Here is a 20,826-nt window from a genome sequence, read left to right as displayed (position 1 = left end):
CAGCCCTGTCTTCTGTGTATACATAAAGTTTATCATGGTCATGATGGACCAATTGTTCCATCATACTCAATAAGTGAGGGAAATAAGGTGGCCTGCAGAGAATTGCCACATCAGATTTCTAATACATTCTGCAGGACCTTTGTTCAATTTTTGTACCTAGGATTTCATAGGATTAGTGGTCAAAGTCAAAGCCATATCTTGCAGAATGCAGCAAAAAGCTCTGCACTAGGAGCAGAACCTCCTGTGCACTGCTCTTCAAAGTGGTTTCCCCCTCATTTTTAGTAATGCAACAAGTCTGTGAGGTAGGCTCTGATAAAGAGAAGAGAATTGCAGAAAGAGAGCATGCCTGCCCCTAGATCATGCTGTGGGCTTCATGTCTAAGAAGGGACTTGAATTCACATCTCCATAATCTGGCATTCTGGCTACCACTCTGAGTGAGGGAACTGGGCTGGGAAAGGTGTCAACCCTGTGTCCCACCCTTCCACCGCATTTAAGAACCAGTGCATGCATGTCCTCCTGAGATGATAAAGTCCGTAAGCTGCCTAAGTTTCACATTATTAGATGTTTCCTCTCCTGATATTGAAACCTTTTGTGACAAGTGCAAAACAAAACAAAAACCCCATGCCAAAGACTGGGCTTGAAAATACTGCCCTCTTGTGATAATTTTTGCAGTTTTTACTTTGGGATGATTTCCCGTATGGATCACTGTATCATGTCAAAGAGGTTCAGTTATGGTCCATAGTGTGGACAACATCACTCAGGAAAAAGTCATGGCGTATTATATGGATCTGGAAAGTTGGGCACACATTGACCTGCACTGAAGAGTTCATTTTAGATGTGGCCTTAACTCTCCTGTATTTGCATTTCTCAGGAGGAAATAAGTCCCTTGGAGAATGCCATTGAAACGATGGAGCTGACGAATGAGAAAATCAGCAACTGTGTTCAGCAGCATGCCTGGGACCGCACCCTGCCCGTTCACCCTCTCTCTATGCTCTTGAATGGCATTGTCGATCCGGCTGTCATGGGTGGATACACCAATTATGAGAAGGTCAGCTGTCGCTGCAGAGTAGAGATTAGTGTGAAGTGCATTTTGCATTTAAAAGCCAACATACCTAGCTTGCAGTTTCTGAAACAATGCACAAACTGAAACAGCTATCCTTCAAAATTTGCACTTTCCCAAAATTTGCACTGCAGTTCTTCACCCAGTTAATGTCTACAAAAGCACATTAATCCAGAGGGATTGGCTTTGCAGAAATGTACAGTGGGAAAGATTGCATACAAATATGCAAGAAGAAATTCGCATTAAAATGCTGGTGCATTTTCCATAAAGACTTTCATTTGTCTAGTAAAGAGGTGTGAAAATGTGGGGAACTGAATTTAAGATTTTAAAAAATGAGAAGGTGAGAGAAACCAAAATTGCCCACTGCTTGCAGCAGGAATGGGTGAATCTGTCCATGTTGCTGTCTGATTGAAAGAAGAAAAACCGAGAGAAAAAATAGTATTTTTGTTCTATGCACACTTATTGTGGGTAACAACAACAATGTTGCAGTATAGAATGTTGCCGTTCAGAATTCTAGCTGCTGCATTCAATTCTCCCCACATTTTGCAATGCCACCCCCCCAAAAAACCCCCACCCCTAACAAACAACATTACGTGGCTACTGAGCATTTTCAGTCCTCTTTGGGTTGTTTGTCTTCTGCTCCCCTTTAAGAGTCCTTTCCTAAAGCGTTTTTGTGTGTTTCTGCACACCTTGGGATTACTTCACCTTTTGCCCTCTGGCTATATAAGTAATGGTACTTACAACCTGAACATCTGAAAATTGAGGGAATGATTAGATTAATACAGAAAAGATAAAAAGCTATTTAACTTGAAAGGGACCATGGTGTAAACTACCAAAAAACTTAGAGTGAGAATCAAGGGATGAGATTTACACTTTGGAGAGCAAAAGAGCTCATATACTTTAGTATAAAAATAACTTAGTGGGCTATAAGTATAGAGTATTGTAGGTTTTTCTGAATATTTTGACAATATAAAAATAATGGAAGGTAGAAAGGTGTAGAGATTAGTCATGGGTAGGACGGGGAAGAAATTTAATTCAGTTAGAATTCAAATGCAAACTTAACCTAATTTGCACTTTCCTGTTCTCTCTTATATTATAGCTGCCTTTGACTTGCACTTTTTCAGTTTTTGCAGTGCAGATCTCCAGGCAATGAGTACAAAAATGCATATACTAGGGTAAAGTGTGCACTTTTTCCTGTTCTTATCCTGAGGTAAAGATCTTAATCCAAGGTACTACTTCCGGGTTAGTGGAGTCTGTAACCCAAAGTGTTTGTCACCCAAGGTGTTTGTTACCCAAGGTACCACTGTAGGGATCAGAAGTAGCAGTGATGATGCTCCATAGACTGTGAAAGTCCATAGTCCCCAATGAGAGCTATAGCTATTTCTAGTTACAATGTGCTGGAGTCAGTACAGATGTCCTCGGATACGAATGCTGCAAGACACAGTCTTCAGATGCTTAAAATGGGATTAAAATCCATTTTCAACCAAGGAGTATTTTGAGCTGGCTCTCCTCTATTTTAGGCATGGAAGTTAGATTTGCAGAAGTGGAAAAGCCGTTAAGGCTTTGAAATGCTGTGGCCACATCTGGAAGTCGTCAGGGTGTTTGCTCACAGTTTCCTATTCTCAGCTCGCTCTGTGGAGGGAGTGCGGTTTTTGTGGGCTGCCATAATCATCATAATCTAAACCCTTTGTTTAATGTTGGGGACAAGGAATCAACCTTTGGAGCAGATCACCCTCCTTGCTCACCATTAAACGATAGCAAAAAGCCAGTTTTTTCATCACATGCATGTCTAAAGATGGATTGTTCATTGTCATGCCCCCAATTTGGGTTTATAGTCAGTGGAATCTTGCAGGCTTTACCCTTGACAACATTGCCCCAAAACATTATACTTTACTGTTCTATCTAGGAGAAAATTGCAAATTTTCCCCATATCTAAGAGGACTCAAAGGGTACATTTGGAATAAGAGCTAGGCTGCTGCTTCTTGCTGTGGGACCCTGGTATCTCTGTGAGAGATCACTTTAGATCTTCCTGGACTTTGTTCTAGATTGGCTTGCAATAACCCTGGATCAAGAGGGTTAAAAAAAAGCAGGGATATACTGATGGGTGGAGCAACAGAAGGCACTAGTAGAACTAGTTTCTATCCTTTTGCTAATGCAAATTCACGTGGGTCCCTGTTGTTACCACACTTCCTCTGGACACATTTCTCTAAGCATGTCTGCAGACTGCCTCTCCGTGTTCAAGCTCTGTGTTATAGCAATAAGCATTCCCTAGTGGAGGGGGGAAAGCCCCAGATCAAATGCAAAATCTTGATAGATGCAAATAAGAGGGGGTTGGGCTCCCAGACCTGAAAATGTACTACAAGGCAGTTTGCTTGTATTGGATGAAAGATTGGGTGGACCTGAAAAACGTAAATACTCTGGACTTAGAAGGATTTGATATGGTGTATGGATGGCTTGCTTACCTATATTATAGCTAAACTAAAGTGTACAAGTGATTCCACAACCTCGTGATAAGAAAGAACCTATGCAGCGTTTGGGCAAGATATGAAGACCACCTAGAAAGGAAGACCCCCCTGGTGGATATCCCCCATTGGGGCAGTGGCAGTTAAAAAAAATTAAACATGAATAAGAACAGGTACATACAAGGACCTCCTTGAGCTTAAAGAGGACACTATAGAACTAATTAAAGAAGAGGTATAAAACTGGATCTCAGATTGGTTTCAATATTTTCAATTAAATGAGGTTTTCAGAAAAGATAAAGAAAAATGATTTTTGGAATGAGGATCAGAATCTTTGGAAACGAAATTGGGAAACAATAAATAATAATAATATCCAAACTTTATACAATTTTACTAGAATGGGAAACCAAAAACGAAATGGTCAAGGCCGTAATGAGACACTGGGCTATAGACATTGGACACAACATTGAAATTTCAGTTTGGGAGACAAAAGTATGGAACAAAAATATCAACTTTTTGGCTTGCTATTTGATAAAGGAAAATATACAAAAAATGCTTTACAGGTGGTATTTGATGCCCAGTATACTTGTTAAAATGTACAAAAGTCGGTCCAAACTGTATTGCAAATGTTTGGAGGTTGAGGGAACTTTCATACATATGTGGTCGCACTGCAAACATGCCCCAAGATACTGGGAGATGGTCTATCATGAGCTCAAAAGAATTCTTAAATTACATTTCCAAAAACTAATGCTTTTCTATTAGTGATAACTGGGGATGAGATCCCTATGAAGGCATGAAACTTATTTCTTTATGCAGCATCCTCTTTCCAGGCCCCTGTGGGGTGGCATGAGGAGGCAGCTCTCTCTGGGGCAGGGGGAAGGGTGCTGCCCAGAGGACTCCCAGTGAGAGGGGAGAGGAGAGGAGGCTGAGGGAACACTGCACAGGGAGGGTGTTCTAAGAGGTATGGGGCAAGGGGTGACATAACTGGGCTTCTGAGGCTTGGAGCGTGTTTCCCCACAGGGTTGCTGCAGAAAGAATGTAGTTGGTCAATGGAGCCATGGACTCAAAAAGGTTGAAAGCCTGTTGCCTTACACCAAGGAAAAAAGATTAAGATTCACATCTCAATTGTTCTTTGTTTTTCTCCCTTCAGGCCTTTTTCACAGAGAAATATATTCAAGAACACCCTGAAGATCAAGATAAGATTGAACTGCTCAAGCAACTGATTGCTTTACAGGTACCTGCTGGGAAGCAGTTAGGGAGCTGCTTTATAGCAAGTCATGGACATTGGTCTGTCTAGCTCAGTATTGTCTATGTATCGGATGGAGTCTCTTCAGCCCAAGGGCTGCATAATCCCCTAGACCTGATTTTATGCAGTCCTAAGCAAAATTTGGTTCTCCTACACACTTGTTGTCTGGACCTTCATGGAATCTCTTCCTCTTCTACTTTGCGCAGGTGTGTGTGTGTGTAAGATAAAAAGAAGGGATTGTTGTTGTTGTTGTTTAGTCGTTTAGTCGTGTCCGACTCTTCGTGACCCCATGGACCAGAGCACACCAGGCACTTCTGTCTTCCACTGCCTCCCGCAGTTTGGTCAAACTCATGCTGGTAGCTTCGAGAACACTGTCCCACCATCTCGTCCTCTGTCGTCCCCTTCTCCTTGTGCCCTCCATCTTTCCCAACATCAGGGTCTTTTCCAGGGAGTCTTCTCTTCTCATGATGTGGCCAAAGTATTGGAGCTTCAGCTTCACGATCTGTCCTTCTAGTGAGCACTCAGGGCTGATTTCCTTAAGAATGGATAGGTTTGATCTTCTTGCAGTCCATGGGACTCTCAAGAGTCTCCTCCAGCACCAGAATTCAAAAGCATCAATTCTTCGGCGATCAGCCTTCTTTATGGTCCAGCTCTCACTTCCATACATCACTACTGGGAAAACCATAGCTTTTTACTATACAGACCTTTGTTGGCAAGGTGATGTCTCTACTTTTTAAGATGCTGTCTATGTTTGTCATTGCTTTAAAAGAAGGGATGTAGGGGCACAAAGAGAGGGAAAGCTCCGCAGTCCTCCCTGGAGATCAGTGGCCCTTTATAAGAAAAAGGTTCTTCACCCCAGGTCAGGACTGACTGGTAGGGGTTCTCCAAAGTTTCAGACAGAGTTCTTTCCCAGCCCCACCTGAAGATGTCAGGGATTGAACCTGGGACCTTGGGAACATAGGAAGCTGACTTAGACTGAGTCAGGCCATCTGGTTCAGGATTGTCTACACTGCCTGGCACTGGCTGTCCCAAGATTTCAGGCTGGGGACACCTGTCCCACTTGCAGACATCTAGAATTGAATTTGAGACCTTCTGCATGTAAAGCAGGTGTTCTACCACTGATCTACAGCCCAGGCTTCCTAAGGCTGGAGAAGACCTTAGAGAGTCACTGCCAGTCTAATGGGCTGACTTGGTATATGCTTAAAGGTATGGGCTGAGAAATGAGAGTGGCCTTCCTGACATCAAAATGTGGGCATCCAATGTGTTTGGTTCCCTCTTTCAGATGCCTTTGCTGGCTGAAGGGATTCGGATTCATGGGAAGAAACTGACAGAACAGCTGAAGCCTCTTCATGACAGACTGACCTCCTGCTTCAAGGAGCTGAGGGAGAAAGTGGAGAAGCTCTACGGTGTGATAACTCTGGTAACTGTTGCGTCCTGTTTTATTAAGGCAACCTTTAAACCTGTCTACCTGGAAAGCAGTCACCATCCCAGTGCCTAGCTACCAGTTTGTTTTTAATTTAGTTATAGAAAAGTGCAGCTGAAAGGCCTTCAGCCAGATAGCTCAGTTACCCCTGGAGGGATGTACAAATAAGCTGTACAGTGGTACCTCAGGTTAAGAACTTAATTCGTTCCGGAGGTGTGTTCTTAACCTGAAACTGTTCTTAACCTGAAGCACTGCTTTAGCCAATGGGGCCTCCTGCTGCCGCTGCACCGCCGCATGATTTCTGTTCTCATCCTGAAGGAAAGTTCTTAACCCAAGGTACTATTTCTGGGTTAGCAGAGTCTGTAACCTGAAGCATCTGTAACCTGAGGTACCACTGTAATTCCAAAACAGGATTATTTTATTTCTTTATTATTTTTATTAACTATTTATTTTTAGAAAATTTGCACCCCATTCTCTAGCCAAAAAAGGCTTGCAGGGCTGGTAACACACAACCAGTCAAAATAAGACAACCCCATGCCTGCAGGCTTTCCGTCTAAAAGACATGAAACACAAGGGGAAAGGGCCAGAGAGGGAAAAGGGAAAAACCAAACTCAGACATCAATGTTGAAAAGTCAAATAGTTGTTCTTATAATAACCAGCTGGAATGGAAATAGTTCAGGGACAGGAAGTGCTTGATTGAGCTGATCTTTCAGTCATGCTGGTGGAAGAGGCCGTGCTTCTCATCTCTCCCCCTGAGGCAGCCTAAGGAATAGCTGTGACCAAATGACAGTCAAGGAATAGGAGGCCCAATGGAGCTGACCTTTCAAGCAGAGCTGCTTACCATGTTTATATTTCACCCTTCCTCCTACAGGAGCACAGGGCAGCTAAGGCTCAAGATGCTTGGACAAAGTCTTGCAGGAAGTTGAAGAGCATTCCAGAGTCGGCCTGAGCAGGTCTTGCCTGGCAAGCAAGGCAGAATGTTTAAAAGCTCTTTTTATACCAGTTAGCCCCAAGTGGAGCCAGCACAAAAAGAGCAATTAAGTTCTCTCCTGTGCTTAGGACTTGACTTGTTTTTCCAACAGAGGTGGATTTAGGGCAGCGCGACCAGTTCCCCCTCAGAGGCCACTGAGCCAGGAGGACACCTTCCTCCCTCCTTTCCAAAGCCCAGTCAGCACTTTTCCTCTTTATATTCCAACCACAGCCTTCTTCGCTGACGGAGAGAAAGCAGAGCAGGTCTGGGTCAGTGGTTTTGCCCTACATCATGTCCTCCACTTTGAGGAGGCTCTCGGTTACCTCTGTGACTTCCTCTGTGGGATCAACATCCTCTACCTCATCAGACAGTACTTCCTCCAGACCAGGATCAGATGGGTGAGTGAACTTGTAGGAAATCAATCCAATCTAGTATTTATTAGGGTCAATCCACCAATAGATAAAATACAAAATTAACAGCTTCAGAATTGTAATATTTTATTAATGAACAGCTTGGAATAAACAATTGTGAGATATTTACTCACCTATTTAGTAATATATTTATTATTATCCTCAAGGAAGAAACTCAAAAAGGTATCTAAGACGACCAGGAAACCATCTCATAAGAGGATAAAATAAGTGTTCTCCAAGGGCATCCTGATCAAATTTGCAGATGACACCAAACTGGGAGGGGTGGCTAACACCCCAGAGGACAGGATCACACTTCAAAACGACCTTGACAGATTAGAGAACTGGGCCAAAACAAACAAGATGAATTTTAACAGGGAGAAATGTAAAGTATTGCACTTGGGCGAAAAAAATGAGAGGCACAAATACAAGATGGGTGACACCTGGCTTGAGAGCAGTACATGTGAAAAGGATCTAGGAGTCTTGGTTGACCACAAACTTGACATGAGCCAACAGTGTGACGCGGCAGCTAAAAAAGCCAATGCAATTCTGGGCTGCATCAATAGGAGTATAGCATCTAGATCAAGGGAAGTAATAGTGCCACTGTATTCTGCTCTGGTCAGACCTCACCTGGAGTACTGTGTCCAGTTCTGGGCACCACAGTTCAAGAAGGACACTGACAAACTGGAACGTGTCCAGAGGAGGGCAACCAAAATGGTCAAAGGCCTGGAAACGATGCCTTATGAGGAACGGCTAAGGGAGCTGGGCATGTTTAGCCTGGAGAAGAGGAGGTTAAGGGGTGATATGATAGCCATGTTCAAATATATAAAAGGATGTCACATAGAGGAGGGAGAAAGGTTGTTTTCTGCTGCTCCAGAGAAGTGGACACGGAGCAATGGATCCAAACTACAAGAAAGAAGATTCCACCTAAACATTAGGAAGAACTTCCTGACAGTAAGAGCTGTTCGACAGTGGAATTTGCTGCCAGGAAGTGTGGTGGAGTCTCCTTCTTTGGAGGTCTTTAAGCAGAGGCTTGACAACCATATGTCAGGAGTCCTCTGATGGTGTTTCCTGCTTGGCAGGGGGTTGGACTCGATGGCCCTTGTGGTCTCTTCCAACTCTATGATTCTATGATTCTATGATCTTTTGACAGAAGAACACTTGAGATGCTGTTTAGTACGCTAAGTCAGGGTTCACCAACAAGTTTAGGCTCATGGGCAAATTTGGATTTTCTAGGACTACTATGGGTACCACCTCTCTGGTCACTTCTTTCACCCCTTCCCCAGGATCAGCCCCCCGGGAGGCGGGAATATAGTGTGCGCGCACACAATTCACTTTCCCAAGGGATCTTCATTAAAGTAGGATTCAACAGAATTAGAGCATTGGAAAGCAAAGGAAAAGGAAGCAGGGAAGAGCTACACTCTTCCAAACTTCATCTATCAGTTCTATATTTTAAGAGGGAGAAATAGATAAATATTAATTATTATTTATTATTTATACCACACCCATCTGGCTGATTTTCTCCAGCCACCTTGGACAGCTTCTAACAAAAAGTTAAACATACAATAAAACATCAAATATTAAAAACTTCCCTAAACAGGGCTGCCTTCCTCTCGCCACCTCATGACAAAGAGTGCATTGAATTGGCAGGGAGTCAGATAGCACCAGGGGAAGACCTCAAGGGTCCCATTAAACCCATGGGCACCACATTAGCAACTTTTGCTGTAAGTGGTTGCAAGGACAGCCTCTGTCCTTGAAAGGAATTTTGGCAAATCTGCCGTCTAGGCTGTAGGAGGGCAAAACTGCCAGTGCTTCATGTCTCCAGGGGACAGTTGTGATGTTTTCTCAGGCTGACAAGAGGAGATGGGATAATTTGTGCTTGTTTTTCCTATATGGGCTATAGATCTATTCTTGAACCACTGGTGGAAAGGAGGAATTTGACATCCTCCAGGATGGAGGAGCTCCCGGCCAAGGATGATGGCGAGAACCGGACTAATAAATTCAGGCGGAAGGACTGGAGCCTCAGCAAATCTCAGGTCATTGCAGAGAAGGAGCCAGAGGCTGAGCTGACTTCCAACATGGTAAATAAATGAGTGATAATTATGATGAAATTCCCCCTGGGAGCTTCTGTCATTTTCTGTTAGCTGTGCATGCTGCTTATGTCATGGTTAAAAACCGGGAGAGGCTCAGATAGTGGAAGATTTGATGATCACATTAAGGAGGGCTTTCCATTTGGTTACATTGTGCTGGCCACTCTGAGCACACGGCTGCAAATTACATTACCATGACCTGTGCTCAGATACCACTCTTAAGTATCAAGCAGCGCCATTACAATTTCAGCAGTCTTAACTCAGGATCAGTTCTCACTAACATTGCACTCTACCACTTTAGACTGCAGATGGGAAATTTGCATGCTTGAATGTTCTTCCATACAAAAGCACAATAATAAAAATCTCTGCACACAGAACTCTGGTACATCAGGGAGATGGACAAGTTAGCATCCTTCTCTCTGATGTGCAAATCCCAATCAGAATCCAGCTCTCTGGCTGTAGCTTTTGGGTGTGACAGGAAGTGCCCAAAAGGCAGGTGCAAATGAATCACACCTCTGCCTTTCTAGCTTCTGAGATTAAGATGAAATTTCACATGGAAATGTGGGAAGCTGCACAAGTGGTACCCACTTAGAAGTATATAGTTTTGGCCATTTATGTGTTACCCATGAAGAACACCTACTCCTTACTTCCTACAGCACGCAGAGCTGCTCTCTGTCATATCACTGAGTTAAAAGAAAAACCATGTAAACTTTTGTTAAAAGTCATACTCTGTAATTTTGCCTTTACCCCATGTTTAACATCATGTGATGCTGAAAAGTGTCACGCTGAGCCAGAACCTCTCCAGTGTTGTCTGCACTTTGGGGGGGGTGTATTTATAGTGGGAAACCCTGCTGGATTGCAAGTAATTTGTCCAGTGTAAGCTTGGAACCCTGAGCACTCAGACTGTCAACTCACAGGAAGAACCTGTTGGTTGGCAGCCTGCCATGCTGAAGACATCTTCCCAAATGCATTTATAGTGTTGGGGAGGCCTGGGGCGTAGCAGTGAACCTTTCCTGCCTCTCACGAGGTTGATCGCATGTACTGAACTCCCAGGCAAGACTTCTGTGGATACAATCACTAACTGGATGATCATGGAAACCTAATTTGCACCACTAGTATTTGCACTGGATCTTCAGTCATCCGGACAGCACAACTGAATTTCTCAGTTGTGGTTTCTGTGTGTTTCTCCCCTTTGGTGCAGTCCAAGGATGGAGAACCTGTGGCCCTTCCAGATGATGCCGGACTACAACTCTCATCATCCCTGATCATGGGTCAAGCTGGCTGGGGCCTCTGGGAGTTGGAGTCCAAAAACATCTGTAGGACCATAGCTCCATTGTTCCTAGTTCCTCAGTTGCCTGGCTTTGAATGTTCTGAAGACCTGTTACTGTCTACTGTGAATATACTGTAGGATGGCAGGTGGGCAACTTCAGGTGTGGGGGCATTTCTGTCTGGCCCTTGGGACTCTCCCCAGATCACCCCCACTCCTTCACCAGGCCTGTTCTGTGTCCCACTCAAGTGCTTTTGCCTGATGGGAATGTGTCCTTGAACTATGATAGTCCTTCTTGCTTACTTGGGTAGAGGATGGAAAGTGGTGGGCATAGAAACTTCTCACTTTAATATGGCTAGACCAGTGTTTCTCAAACTTGTCATTCATGACCATTGGTTCTCCCAGCTAGGAATGATGGGAGTTGTTGTCCAACAAAAACTGGAGACCCACATTTGAGAAACACTGGTGTAGACTGTAGTCTACCCTACAAATGAAAAAAATTAAATAAGTTGCCGCACCAACTTTTTGACACTGAACCTCACCCACCAATGACACATTGCCCAGAAGGGAATGTGGACTTTGGGCTAAAAATGTTTCCCCATCACTGATTAATAGGCTGCAAATCATTAGCCTATTGAAGATATATTGCCCCTCAGTAGCCCGTTTTTGTGCACTGAGCCTGCCTAGACCATTGCAAAGCCTTCCTGACAGGGAGTAGCTAACGTCATGATGCCCATAGTGTCGCCACCAGCACCTTCAACAATTTCTTTTGTTTGGTCTGTTTCCGCCACTGCAGAATGCATCAGGAAAAGCACCAAGGCCAAAGAGTCTCCAGCTGGGGGAGAGCAGACTGTCGCTACTTCAGGGCTCATCACTGCAGCAGGCCACACCTCTCAGCCCACTGCCAACTACTCCCAAAACGCCAAGAACCCAAAGTACGTTGTGCAGATCACATCTGTGTTTTATTTTGCAGAGTGTTGGTAAAATGAGTTTTCCCCCCTCAAGGGGTTTATACATTTCTTCTCTTTGTACCAGAGATGGGGAACCTGTGGCCCCCAAGATGTTGGACTCCATCTTCCATCAGCTCCAGCCAGCATGGCCAGTAGTCCAAGATTATAGGAGTTGTAGTCCAGCCACACATGGAGGGCCATATGTCCCCCATCCCTGTCTGCAGGCCAAGTTGCTCAACGCTGGGAACCACTTTGAAATGGTCTTACCATCACAAATTCAAACATGTTTCTCTAGCCACCAGGGCTAGAAACTGCTTCCTCCCCCACCAGCAAACCTAGGTCTTCCAAAGCTAAATAGAAGAGGGACCACCCAGCCCTTCCTAATCCCATGGTTCTTAAAATGAACCATAAACTCAAAAGGCCAGCCCAGACTTGATTCAATTTACCCTCTGCTGCAAATACTGAGACGATGTTCATAATTTCTTTCTGAAGTTTGGATGACATTCTTATTCTATCACTAGGCGTTAGAGTTCAGGAAACTGTGAGGGATGAAGTCCAATGAGAAAGGAACCCCCACTGGACATTTCTGGTGTCATTCTGGATTTCCTTTCCCATTGTCCCAGGTGTGCATTTTTCACATGCGCTTAAATTCATTTGACGAGCACAGACAAAACTTCTGAGACATTTAGGGCTGGGGAATTGCAAGTGGGATTCCAAATTGACACATCTGTCCAGAATCACCTGCTAAAGTATGTGTGTAAGAATGTGTGTGTGTGTGTGTGTGTGTGTAAAAGCACAAGGCAGTTTCCTGTCTTTCGCCCACTGCCTTTTTTTAAACCCGTCTGTCTTGTTCTTTTCTCTGTCTCTAGGCTTTCCTTCTTTGCAGGCAGATGGATTAGCGACTCTTAACTTGCAGAGCACTCCACCCCCACCTCCACCCAAATGCAACAGCAGCTCAAGGAACTCCGCAGAGGTAAGGAAATGGAAAGTGACATACTTTGGATTGAGTTATGTGATATAGTGGCAGCAGTGCAGATTTCCCCAGGGGCTTCTTAGGGTGGTACTGCATGAAAAGGTGTCTTTGGCTAGGCCATTGGCTCATTTCCTGGAACCACCAGAGTGGCTGGAAATATTCTACTCAGAAAGGGAATGGTAGTATACAGTTCTCTCTTTTTCTTTTTTGCCTAGGGAATATCTGCTCTCACTGGGCACTGAATGTTGCAAAGATGTGGGGTTGCTGCTGAAAATTGCAGCCTGGGTTGAGTCTCTCCCCCACTCCCACCCTGCCAGTTTAGTGCTGATCAAGTCCAGGATTCTGTTCTCACTATGGCCAGCCAGATACCTCTGGGAAATCCACAAGCAAGGGCACCTGTGCAGTACCCCTCCTCTTCTTCTGCTCTTCTTCATCCAGTGTTAGACATCCAGTGAAGCTGAATGTTGGAAGATTCAGGACAGGCCAAAGGAAGTACATCTTTGCACAGTGCAGTCCAGCTATAGAATTCGCTCCCATAAGACGTAGTGATAGCCACCCCCTTGGGCAGCTGCAAAAGTGGATTGGGCAAATTCCTGAAGGACATGTTCTCCCTCTGGCCTCAGAGGCAGCATGTCTCAGGATACCGGTTGCTGGGAATCATAGGTGAGGAAAGAGCTGTTGCACTCAGGACCTGTTTGCAGGCTGCCCATATGGGCATCTGGCTGGCCCCTGGGAGAAGAGGATGCTGGACAGAGGGGCCTGTGGTCTAACCCAGCAGGGCTCTCACATTCCACAGCAACTAGTATCCAGAGTCAAACTGCCTCTGATCCTGGAGGTAATATATAGCTTTCATGACTAGTAACCATTGATAGCCTTATCCCCCTTGCATGCCAACAGACAGTGTGGTGGGAGATGCAACCTAACAATATCTGAAGCAGCACAAGTTCCTGAGATAGTAGGTAATGAGGAAAAACCTTGACCTGAGACCCTGGAAAGCTGCTGTCGGCCGGTGCAGACAGTAGTGATTTACCTGAACCCACAAACAGTCAAATGGGGGAGGGTCCAGCTCCCAGTGCTTCGTGGTGCACTAGCTGCTCCTGAAACCCTTGTGCACAATAAACATCAAAGTCTGGAAAGAGTTTTAAAGCACATTTAAATGAACACACTTGGAACCTCTCCCTGTGACTGGAAACCTTGATGAGCCAGGGTTTCTGTTTGAGGGGACCTTTCTAAGTGTGTTGTACTGAACATGCTTTAAAACTCTTTTTGAAACTCAGCTTGCATGAAGAACTGAAGAGCAGTTGGGGGTGGGACATGTGTCCACAGTTTAACCCTTTGTGTGTTTGGGCAAATACCTTAGCATAGCTCAAGTTGGAACAGGAAGCTGGAACAGGAAGACCTTGATATTCTTTCCTGCCATAGCAGCCAGCTCCTAGAGGCTCTGAGGTCCCTTAGGTCCCCCCACCCTCAATAAAATATTTGAGGGGGCGGGCCCCAAAAAAAGTTAATGGCCATTTCCATTCAAATGGTGTAGGTGCACTCTGTCATGTGATTGATTATGTGGGGGCAGGGCTTATCTGCCCCCCCTTTTTTATTCAAGTTGGTCCCCCTGCTTCCTTCCTAGAAGGATCCAGTGGCCAGACTGGGTGGATGGAACAAAAAAATTTTTTTTCTTCCAGTAGCACCTTAAAGACCAACTAAGTTAGTTCTTGGTATGAGCTTTCGTGTGCATGCACACTTCTTCAGATACACACTTCTTCAGATACAATTTTTTTTTTTGTTTTGACTATGGCAGACCAACACGGCTACCTATCTGTAACTGGGTGGATGGAGTCAGTCCCAAAGGCTCTTTACCCAGAAGGCTGCTGGCTGCAGTTCAATGATTTCACCACATGGGGCAGCTGCATGCAAATCCAGAAGTTCCTGACATCCAGCAGGGTCCTATTAACCTTGGGAAGCAATACAGAGAATGGGTTTGCTTGTTGTTTACTTGCCAATCTGTGTGTGTGTTTGTGTGGTTACAGGTCGCTCCACCTTTGCCCAACAGGCGGGAAGTCAGGCCTCCCCCTCCTCCTCCAAAAGCAAGGAAATCCAGTGTCATTTCTTCAGATCCAGGACTGCAATGAAAACTCCAGGCCAGACCCCCCCCCCCCCCGTTGAATGAAATGTCTGCTGTCTTGTTTCATGTATATGTTTTTCTTCTCTTTCCGGACAAACAGCTGCACCCTCTTCAGCCATACAAAAATAAGCCGTTTAATCTGTGTCAGTGATTTGCTCTTTGATTCCCAAGCTTCTGATTTTCCCAATGGCACATCAAGGCTCCAAGCATTCACATGTTGGCCTTCAGCCTGCTTCTGAGCTGTGACAGGTTCAGCTGGCCAATGATCTGTCTGTTCCAACCCTCTTCTTCTGATGCCTGTAAGGCAGCAGCTGTGTTAAAGCTGTTTTCCTTTGTGGAGTTCTGCACTTTATTGCTGATTGTTGGTCTTTAAACAGATTATAAGAAGGTCCCTGCAGTATCAGGCCAAAGCATCCTGTTCTCACAGTGGCCAACCAGTTGCCTGTGGGAAACCCACAGCCAGGACCTGAGTGCAACAGCATCTTCTCCCCACCCCCTGAGATTTCCTGCAACCTGTTTTAAGAATCCTGCTGCCTCCAGCAGTGGAGGATAGAACACAGCCGCTTATAGCCTTCTCTTCCGTGACTTTGTCTAATCCTCTTTAAAGCAAGAGGGAAGCACTGTAGCATGGAAGGCGTCCTTTGACGTCCATCAAGGCTGCAATGGATTCTCATGAGGAGTTCATCTGCACCCAGGCAAAGACGATGCTGGAACAGACGGTGTATCCACAGAGCAAGCTGCAGCCTTCCACATAAGCTCCACAAGTTCAAGTGACCTTTCCTAGATGCTTTACTTGGTCAAGTACATGAATATTATTCAGAAGATTCTTGTCGATGAAGAGAGGCCACCATCCCCATGACCCATTTTGTTCCACTATGTACAGTTCTGGTATAGAGCAGAAATTCTCAGTACTTCTTTCTCTCAGGACTTTGCCAGTGCTGTCATTTATACCGTCAGTTCCTCATTTTGTCTTAACTTATCCAGTTTTTGCACACAAACAGGGTTAAGTACACTACTACAACTTCTTTTCTTACTTTTACCGAAATTGTTGGTGTACATTTTTTGGTTCCTCTGTCGAATAGCTTGTTACCTTTAAGACTGGCTTGAAGATGTAATTATCGTTGAGAATTCAGAGGACAGATTGTGGACAATGGTGCTTCCTGGTCTCCCAAAGCAAGATTTGTAAATGAAGACCTGTTAGCAACTGAACTCTTTGCTAAGCTGCAAGTGTATGTATAGCCACGTGTCTAGGCCTGTAATGTATTTACACTCATGGGTTTTTTGTTTGGATTTTGTAAAATAATGCTTCCGTGTTTCCTTGTTTTGTACCAGAGGCTCATCGCCTAACCCGAGGGAGAGAGAGAGAGAGACTCAGATATATTCCAGAACTAATCCAAATTGTTGGATTAGTCATATTCAGACTTTCCGTTCCCCCAGGCAACTAGAATTACAAGAGGGTGAGTTGAGTAGGTGCTGGCTAACACCGCTTCTCTCTTTCACATCCTGTGCTGGAGGGTGACCGTTCATGACAAGCAAGATCCTAAATCACACAGGATATAGCAGGCTCTCCACTGCAGGCTCTTCCAATACGTGGGGGTTGATTGACTGACTGACTGATTGATTGATTGAGTTTATTTGCATGCTCCATTTCCACAGTGAGCTTTGCCCAAAGTGGCTTGCAATAAACGTTCAAGAACAAAGCATTGGGGTGAAGGAGAGAAGTCTGTTTACAAAACGTCAATAAATTAAAATAGGGCAAAAACCATAAATTTAGCAAACACAGAATAAATTTAATATTACAAAAGAAATAATGTTGATGTAAACAAGTAAGTACAGAGCAAAAAGAAAATCAACAATCAAGTCCTACCTGCTTATGCAGGTCTTCTTTCATTGCAAGGAGCCTTAGCAAAAACAGTTTGGAGGGAAGAGGTCCTCTCACCTGGCTCGATGGCTTACAGCTTGCTGCTCCTTGTCGTCTCCAGGGGAGAGAACCAAAGGGAAATGCTGAAGATGGCAGTGAGGGTAAGTCCTCTTCCCATTGCTGGCAGAGGTCGCCTCGCACTGACTGGGGTGAGCGTAGGGCAGGTTGGAGGGGGAAGGCTCAGTCATCAGCCCCCTTCTCTTCTCCCTTGTGCAATTCTAATTGTGTGAAGGAATTGAAAGTCCAAATAAAGTTTTAATGTTCGTCCACTTTAGCTTTACCCTGTAGTCACAGGGTAAACAAAGGTGTAAGTGGTCATTTTCTATTTTATGTGCATTTGGGCAGCCTTAATCTGATCTCCTAATCATTTGGTTGCATTGATCTCTGTGTAGTTCCCACTTCCAGGAATATGACATAAGGCTTTCTCATATAGTCAAGCCCAAGATTGCACTTTGCCCTTCAAAGCAGAGATTGTATAAAATAATTAAGGAAAGAGTAAGAATTCAAAATGTCTGTGATAGAAGACCACAGATGCGTGCCCTTGATTGATCAGGGCACATCCATGTAATTAACAAATTGGAACTGTCAGATGTCACTCCAGACACTAAAAGCATGATGATTGGGTTTTGGATCCAAATTGGGAAGGAGTGGCATGTGCTTGTGTGCTTACAGCATCAGTTTTCATTCCTAAGTTTTGTATTGTGTGTTCAAGAAACCAGAAGCAGTTAGTTAAGATGCTCTGCTTCTAAAGACTAACTTGGTGTCCTGTGTTCAGCATCTCTCCCCACAAACACAAAAAGCCACTTTGCATTTGCTTCAGCCTCAGTGGCTCAAGTCCATATATCCACCCTGGGAAAAGTGGCTACACAGCTGAGGTGGGGACTTTAGGGTTATACATAATGATTTTTCCATTTTTCAAGATGTAGCCTTCATTCTGCCTTTGGCTTTCCCGCCTTTCCTCCAAGGAGCTTCCCTCTTTTAAGAGCCACAGCAACCGGGCAAAGGAGCCATAGCTCAGTGGCACAGCACACACCTTGCAAGCATGAGGTCCCAGGTTTTCTCCGCAGTATCTCTTCAGCTTTTTAAAAATACATTTGGAAGGTGACTGGAAGAATTGCTGCTTGAGACTCAGCTGTTAATCAGGATAGATGATGCCGAAGGCCAGATGGACCAATTGTCCAACCGAGCTTGAGGTTTGACCAGGTATAATGCCTCATGTAAGTCTGATTCTCTATTCAGTCACCAGATTAAGATTTATGCCTGATATGCAAATTGGGCACCTGCATCCATTTGCATAACTGGATCTTTTCTTTTTACTGTGCCTAAAGTAGAAGCAGGCTGCTTCTCACGTCAGGTGCAAATGCAGCTGGTGTATTCTGCAAAGCTGTTACCCTTCCAAGGCCATAAGGTGGCAATCTTTTTGCATCTTCTTCCTCTCACTGACTGAGCTTGCCACATCTAATCTTTTCCCAGCGAATTTCTCCAACTTCTGTCTGACTTTAGATAAAGGCTGCCTTCCTTTTACTGCCCAGGTGCCTCCAGGAAACAGATTGCATATGCTGGCTGGGGGATGGGAGGGTTCATAGCAGATTCTCATCACAAAGCAAGTGTTGGATGTTTTCAAAGGCGCACTGCATAAGGCTCCAGCTGTGCTGGTTACATGGAAGTGTCTTAAGAGCCCCCCTCCCCAGCCCCATGGGGAAAGCTTGTGCATCTTCCTGGGGACATCCTGGCCATGTTTCACTCCCCTTTTAGGGTGCATGACAGATGGCGCCAGCTCTGTGTTAATGTGCCTAGATATATATAGTTCTTGAATTGGAAACCTGGATCCTATTGACTGCTGTCTTCCCTGGACAAGGCAGAAAAAGCTCAGAGTCCTGAGCCACCTTCACCAACTGAAATTTACTGCTAGCTTTGAAAAACAATTTTTGTCTGCAAGGTTCTATTTCATTAAATGTGCAATATTGCCTTTCATGGTTTAAGGTTTGTCCTCTGTGGCAACTTTTAGTCTGCATCTTTTTCAGTCCCAGGATTCTATGCTTAATCCCAAACTGTAACATTTCACACACAAAACTGCATTATACTGAATCAGTCAATTGGTCTTTGTAGCTCAGTATTTGCCTGCAACAACAGTGGCTCTCCAGAGATCAAAGCAGGGTGTGTGTGTGTCCCCCTCACCACCTTAACTGGATATGCTGGGAATTGAATTTGGGGTCTTCAGCACACAAAACATGTCCTTATCAAACTGTAGCCCAGACTCAAAGATGCAGCCCTCTTCTCTGCATTCTCATGAACTTACTTGGAATCTTTTATCCGTTGTGCCTGTTTTCCTTCTCTCCTTCTGGGAACCACGTAGCTCCTTTGTTTTTAAGAGCATTAAAAACAAAGAACCCATTAAACCATTACTCCATTGAACCAATTCACTCTATCTCCGTCCCTCTAAAAAGAAACACAAGCTAAAGAAAACAGTGTTGATGCATCACCTGCATCAGTTTCACCGCAGCACTGCCTGCTGACTAGCTTCTCATGTGCGATATAGAACATGATGAAAAGAATAAAGCAGGGCTTGTGCTCTGAAGATGCTGCATCAAGTTTGGGTCTGAATTGAAGACCACCTGGGAACCTAATGTACTCCAGTCCCATTGTGGAATAAGTGCAGGGTATCAATAAATAGGCAGTGCTCTCCAGGGATGCACTTGGAGTTTTGGGCACGCCAGAGTTGGCTCTGTTTTATTATCTTCTGTGAGTTAGGTTTTGCTGTGTTAACGCAGTGGAAGGAATCTTTGGGAAAGCAGCAGGCGGCACATCTTGCATTCCACACTGCAGAATGATCATGTTATTGCTAAAGGTGGTTTCTCTCTCTGCACAGTTATATGTACACCAGTAAATTGTTATTCCATTTAAGCAGTGTGTATGAAGGCAACTTGAGTTGAGAGGACTTCCTTTGAGAGATGTTTTATAGTGCAAAGGGTACACCCACAGATTTGTTAATGACTGCTAAATGCCGTTCCCATTTTTGTTTGCCCACCCACCACGCCCCACATCATCACACCTGTTGAAGTATTGTTAAGTTAAAACTTTATTTTCAATACAGGAATTATTGCACCAGACTGACCTGCCTTATTTATTTTTATAACTGTAAATGAAAATATTAAAAGAGAAAACCATGATTATCTATATGTTGAAGTGTTGCCTCTCTTTTCTTTGTACTTTTTGTTGGATGGTGGGAAACATAGACATGTGGAGCCAGTCCTCTGTCAGGGGGCATGCTCCAGAATTCATTTGAAGGAGGAAGCAATCACAGGTGAAATCAGTGCATTGCTTTTCACTTGGTCCTTTCACCCCCTTTGCAGTGCATGCCAAAGGCAAGAGAGGAAAGTCAGCCAGGCAAATCAGCCCTGACATCCATGCAAAATGGTCTTGCTGACCTCCAGAAGGTAAAAAGAAAGGTGGGACAATGTTGTTCTTAGATGGAACAAAGCTGGAACTCCACTGAATTTTATCCCATTCTATGTCTCATTAACAGGTAGATCCCCCCCACACACACACAGTATCCCCAAGCCCAGGGCAGGTTATTAGTTTTCCACATCAGTTCTGAAAATAATATATTTTTCCAGAAGAAATTGTATCCTTATATGTTTGAAAGCTGCATGGTCTATGGCAGCTTCCAGACTTACTTTTTAAGGGTGGGGTTCAATCACATACTGGCAAATTCAGGCTCCATAATTATTGCTGGTTGGGAGGTTATATGCAACAAACCTGCCTCTGCAAAAGATTGAACATTTTCTTAGAAGGAGACAGGAAGAAAGGGAGAAAGAGAACACCTGCTTTGGCTTCATCTAACCTCACTGTCAACAAATCAGAATGAATGCTCAATAAATAGCCAAAGTTGTCTAATTTCCCTACAAAAAATAGGTATGAGTGCCCAATAAACAGGTTAT

At 44.4% G+C, this 20,826-nt stretch overlaps 1 protein-coding gene across 2 annotated transcripts in view; it reads left to right on the top strand.

The window, feature by feature from the left end:
• DOCK5 (dedicator of cytokinesis 5) overlaps positions 1-20,064 on the top strand; it is a 145,138-nt gene extending 125,074 nt beyond the window's left edge. The window contains exons 45-52 of one of the 2 annotated variants that reach the window (XM_083588262.1): positions 872-1,048; positions 4,670-4,753; positions 6,048-6,185; positions 7,390-7,556; positions 9,469-9,646; positions 11,719-11,857; positions 12,742-12,845; positions 14,870-20,064. In XM_083588262.1, coding sequence (XP_083444388.1) covers positions 872-1,048; positions 4,670-4,753; positions 6,048-6,185; positions 7,390-7,556; positions 9,469-9,646; positions 11,719-11,857; positions 12,742-12,845; positions 14,870-14,971 — 1,089 coding nt within the window. In that variant the 3' untranslated portion in view covers positions 14,972-20,064. Of the gene's footprint in view, positions 1-871; positions 1,049-4,669; positions 4,754-6,047; positions 6,186-7,389; positions 7,557-9,468; positions 9,647-11,718; positions 11,858-11,982; positions 12,057-12,741; positions 12,846-14,869 lie in introns of those variants that run through there. The other variant, XM_083588263.1, reaches the window with a different exon arrangement.
• Positions 20,065-20,826: the final 762 nt, after the last annotated feature.

The sequence above is a fragment of the Podarcis filfolensis genome, assembly GCF_964270895.1.
Source record: "Podarcis filfolensis genome assembly, chromosome: 15".
Lineage (NCBI taxonomy): Eukaryota > Metazoa > Chordata > Lepidosauria > Squamata > Lacertidae > Podarcis > Podarcis filfolensis.
The sequence above is the reverse complement of the archived record's forward strand: the minus strand, read 5'-3'. Positions and strand labels throughout refer to the sequence as shown.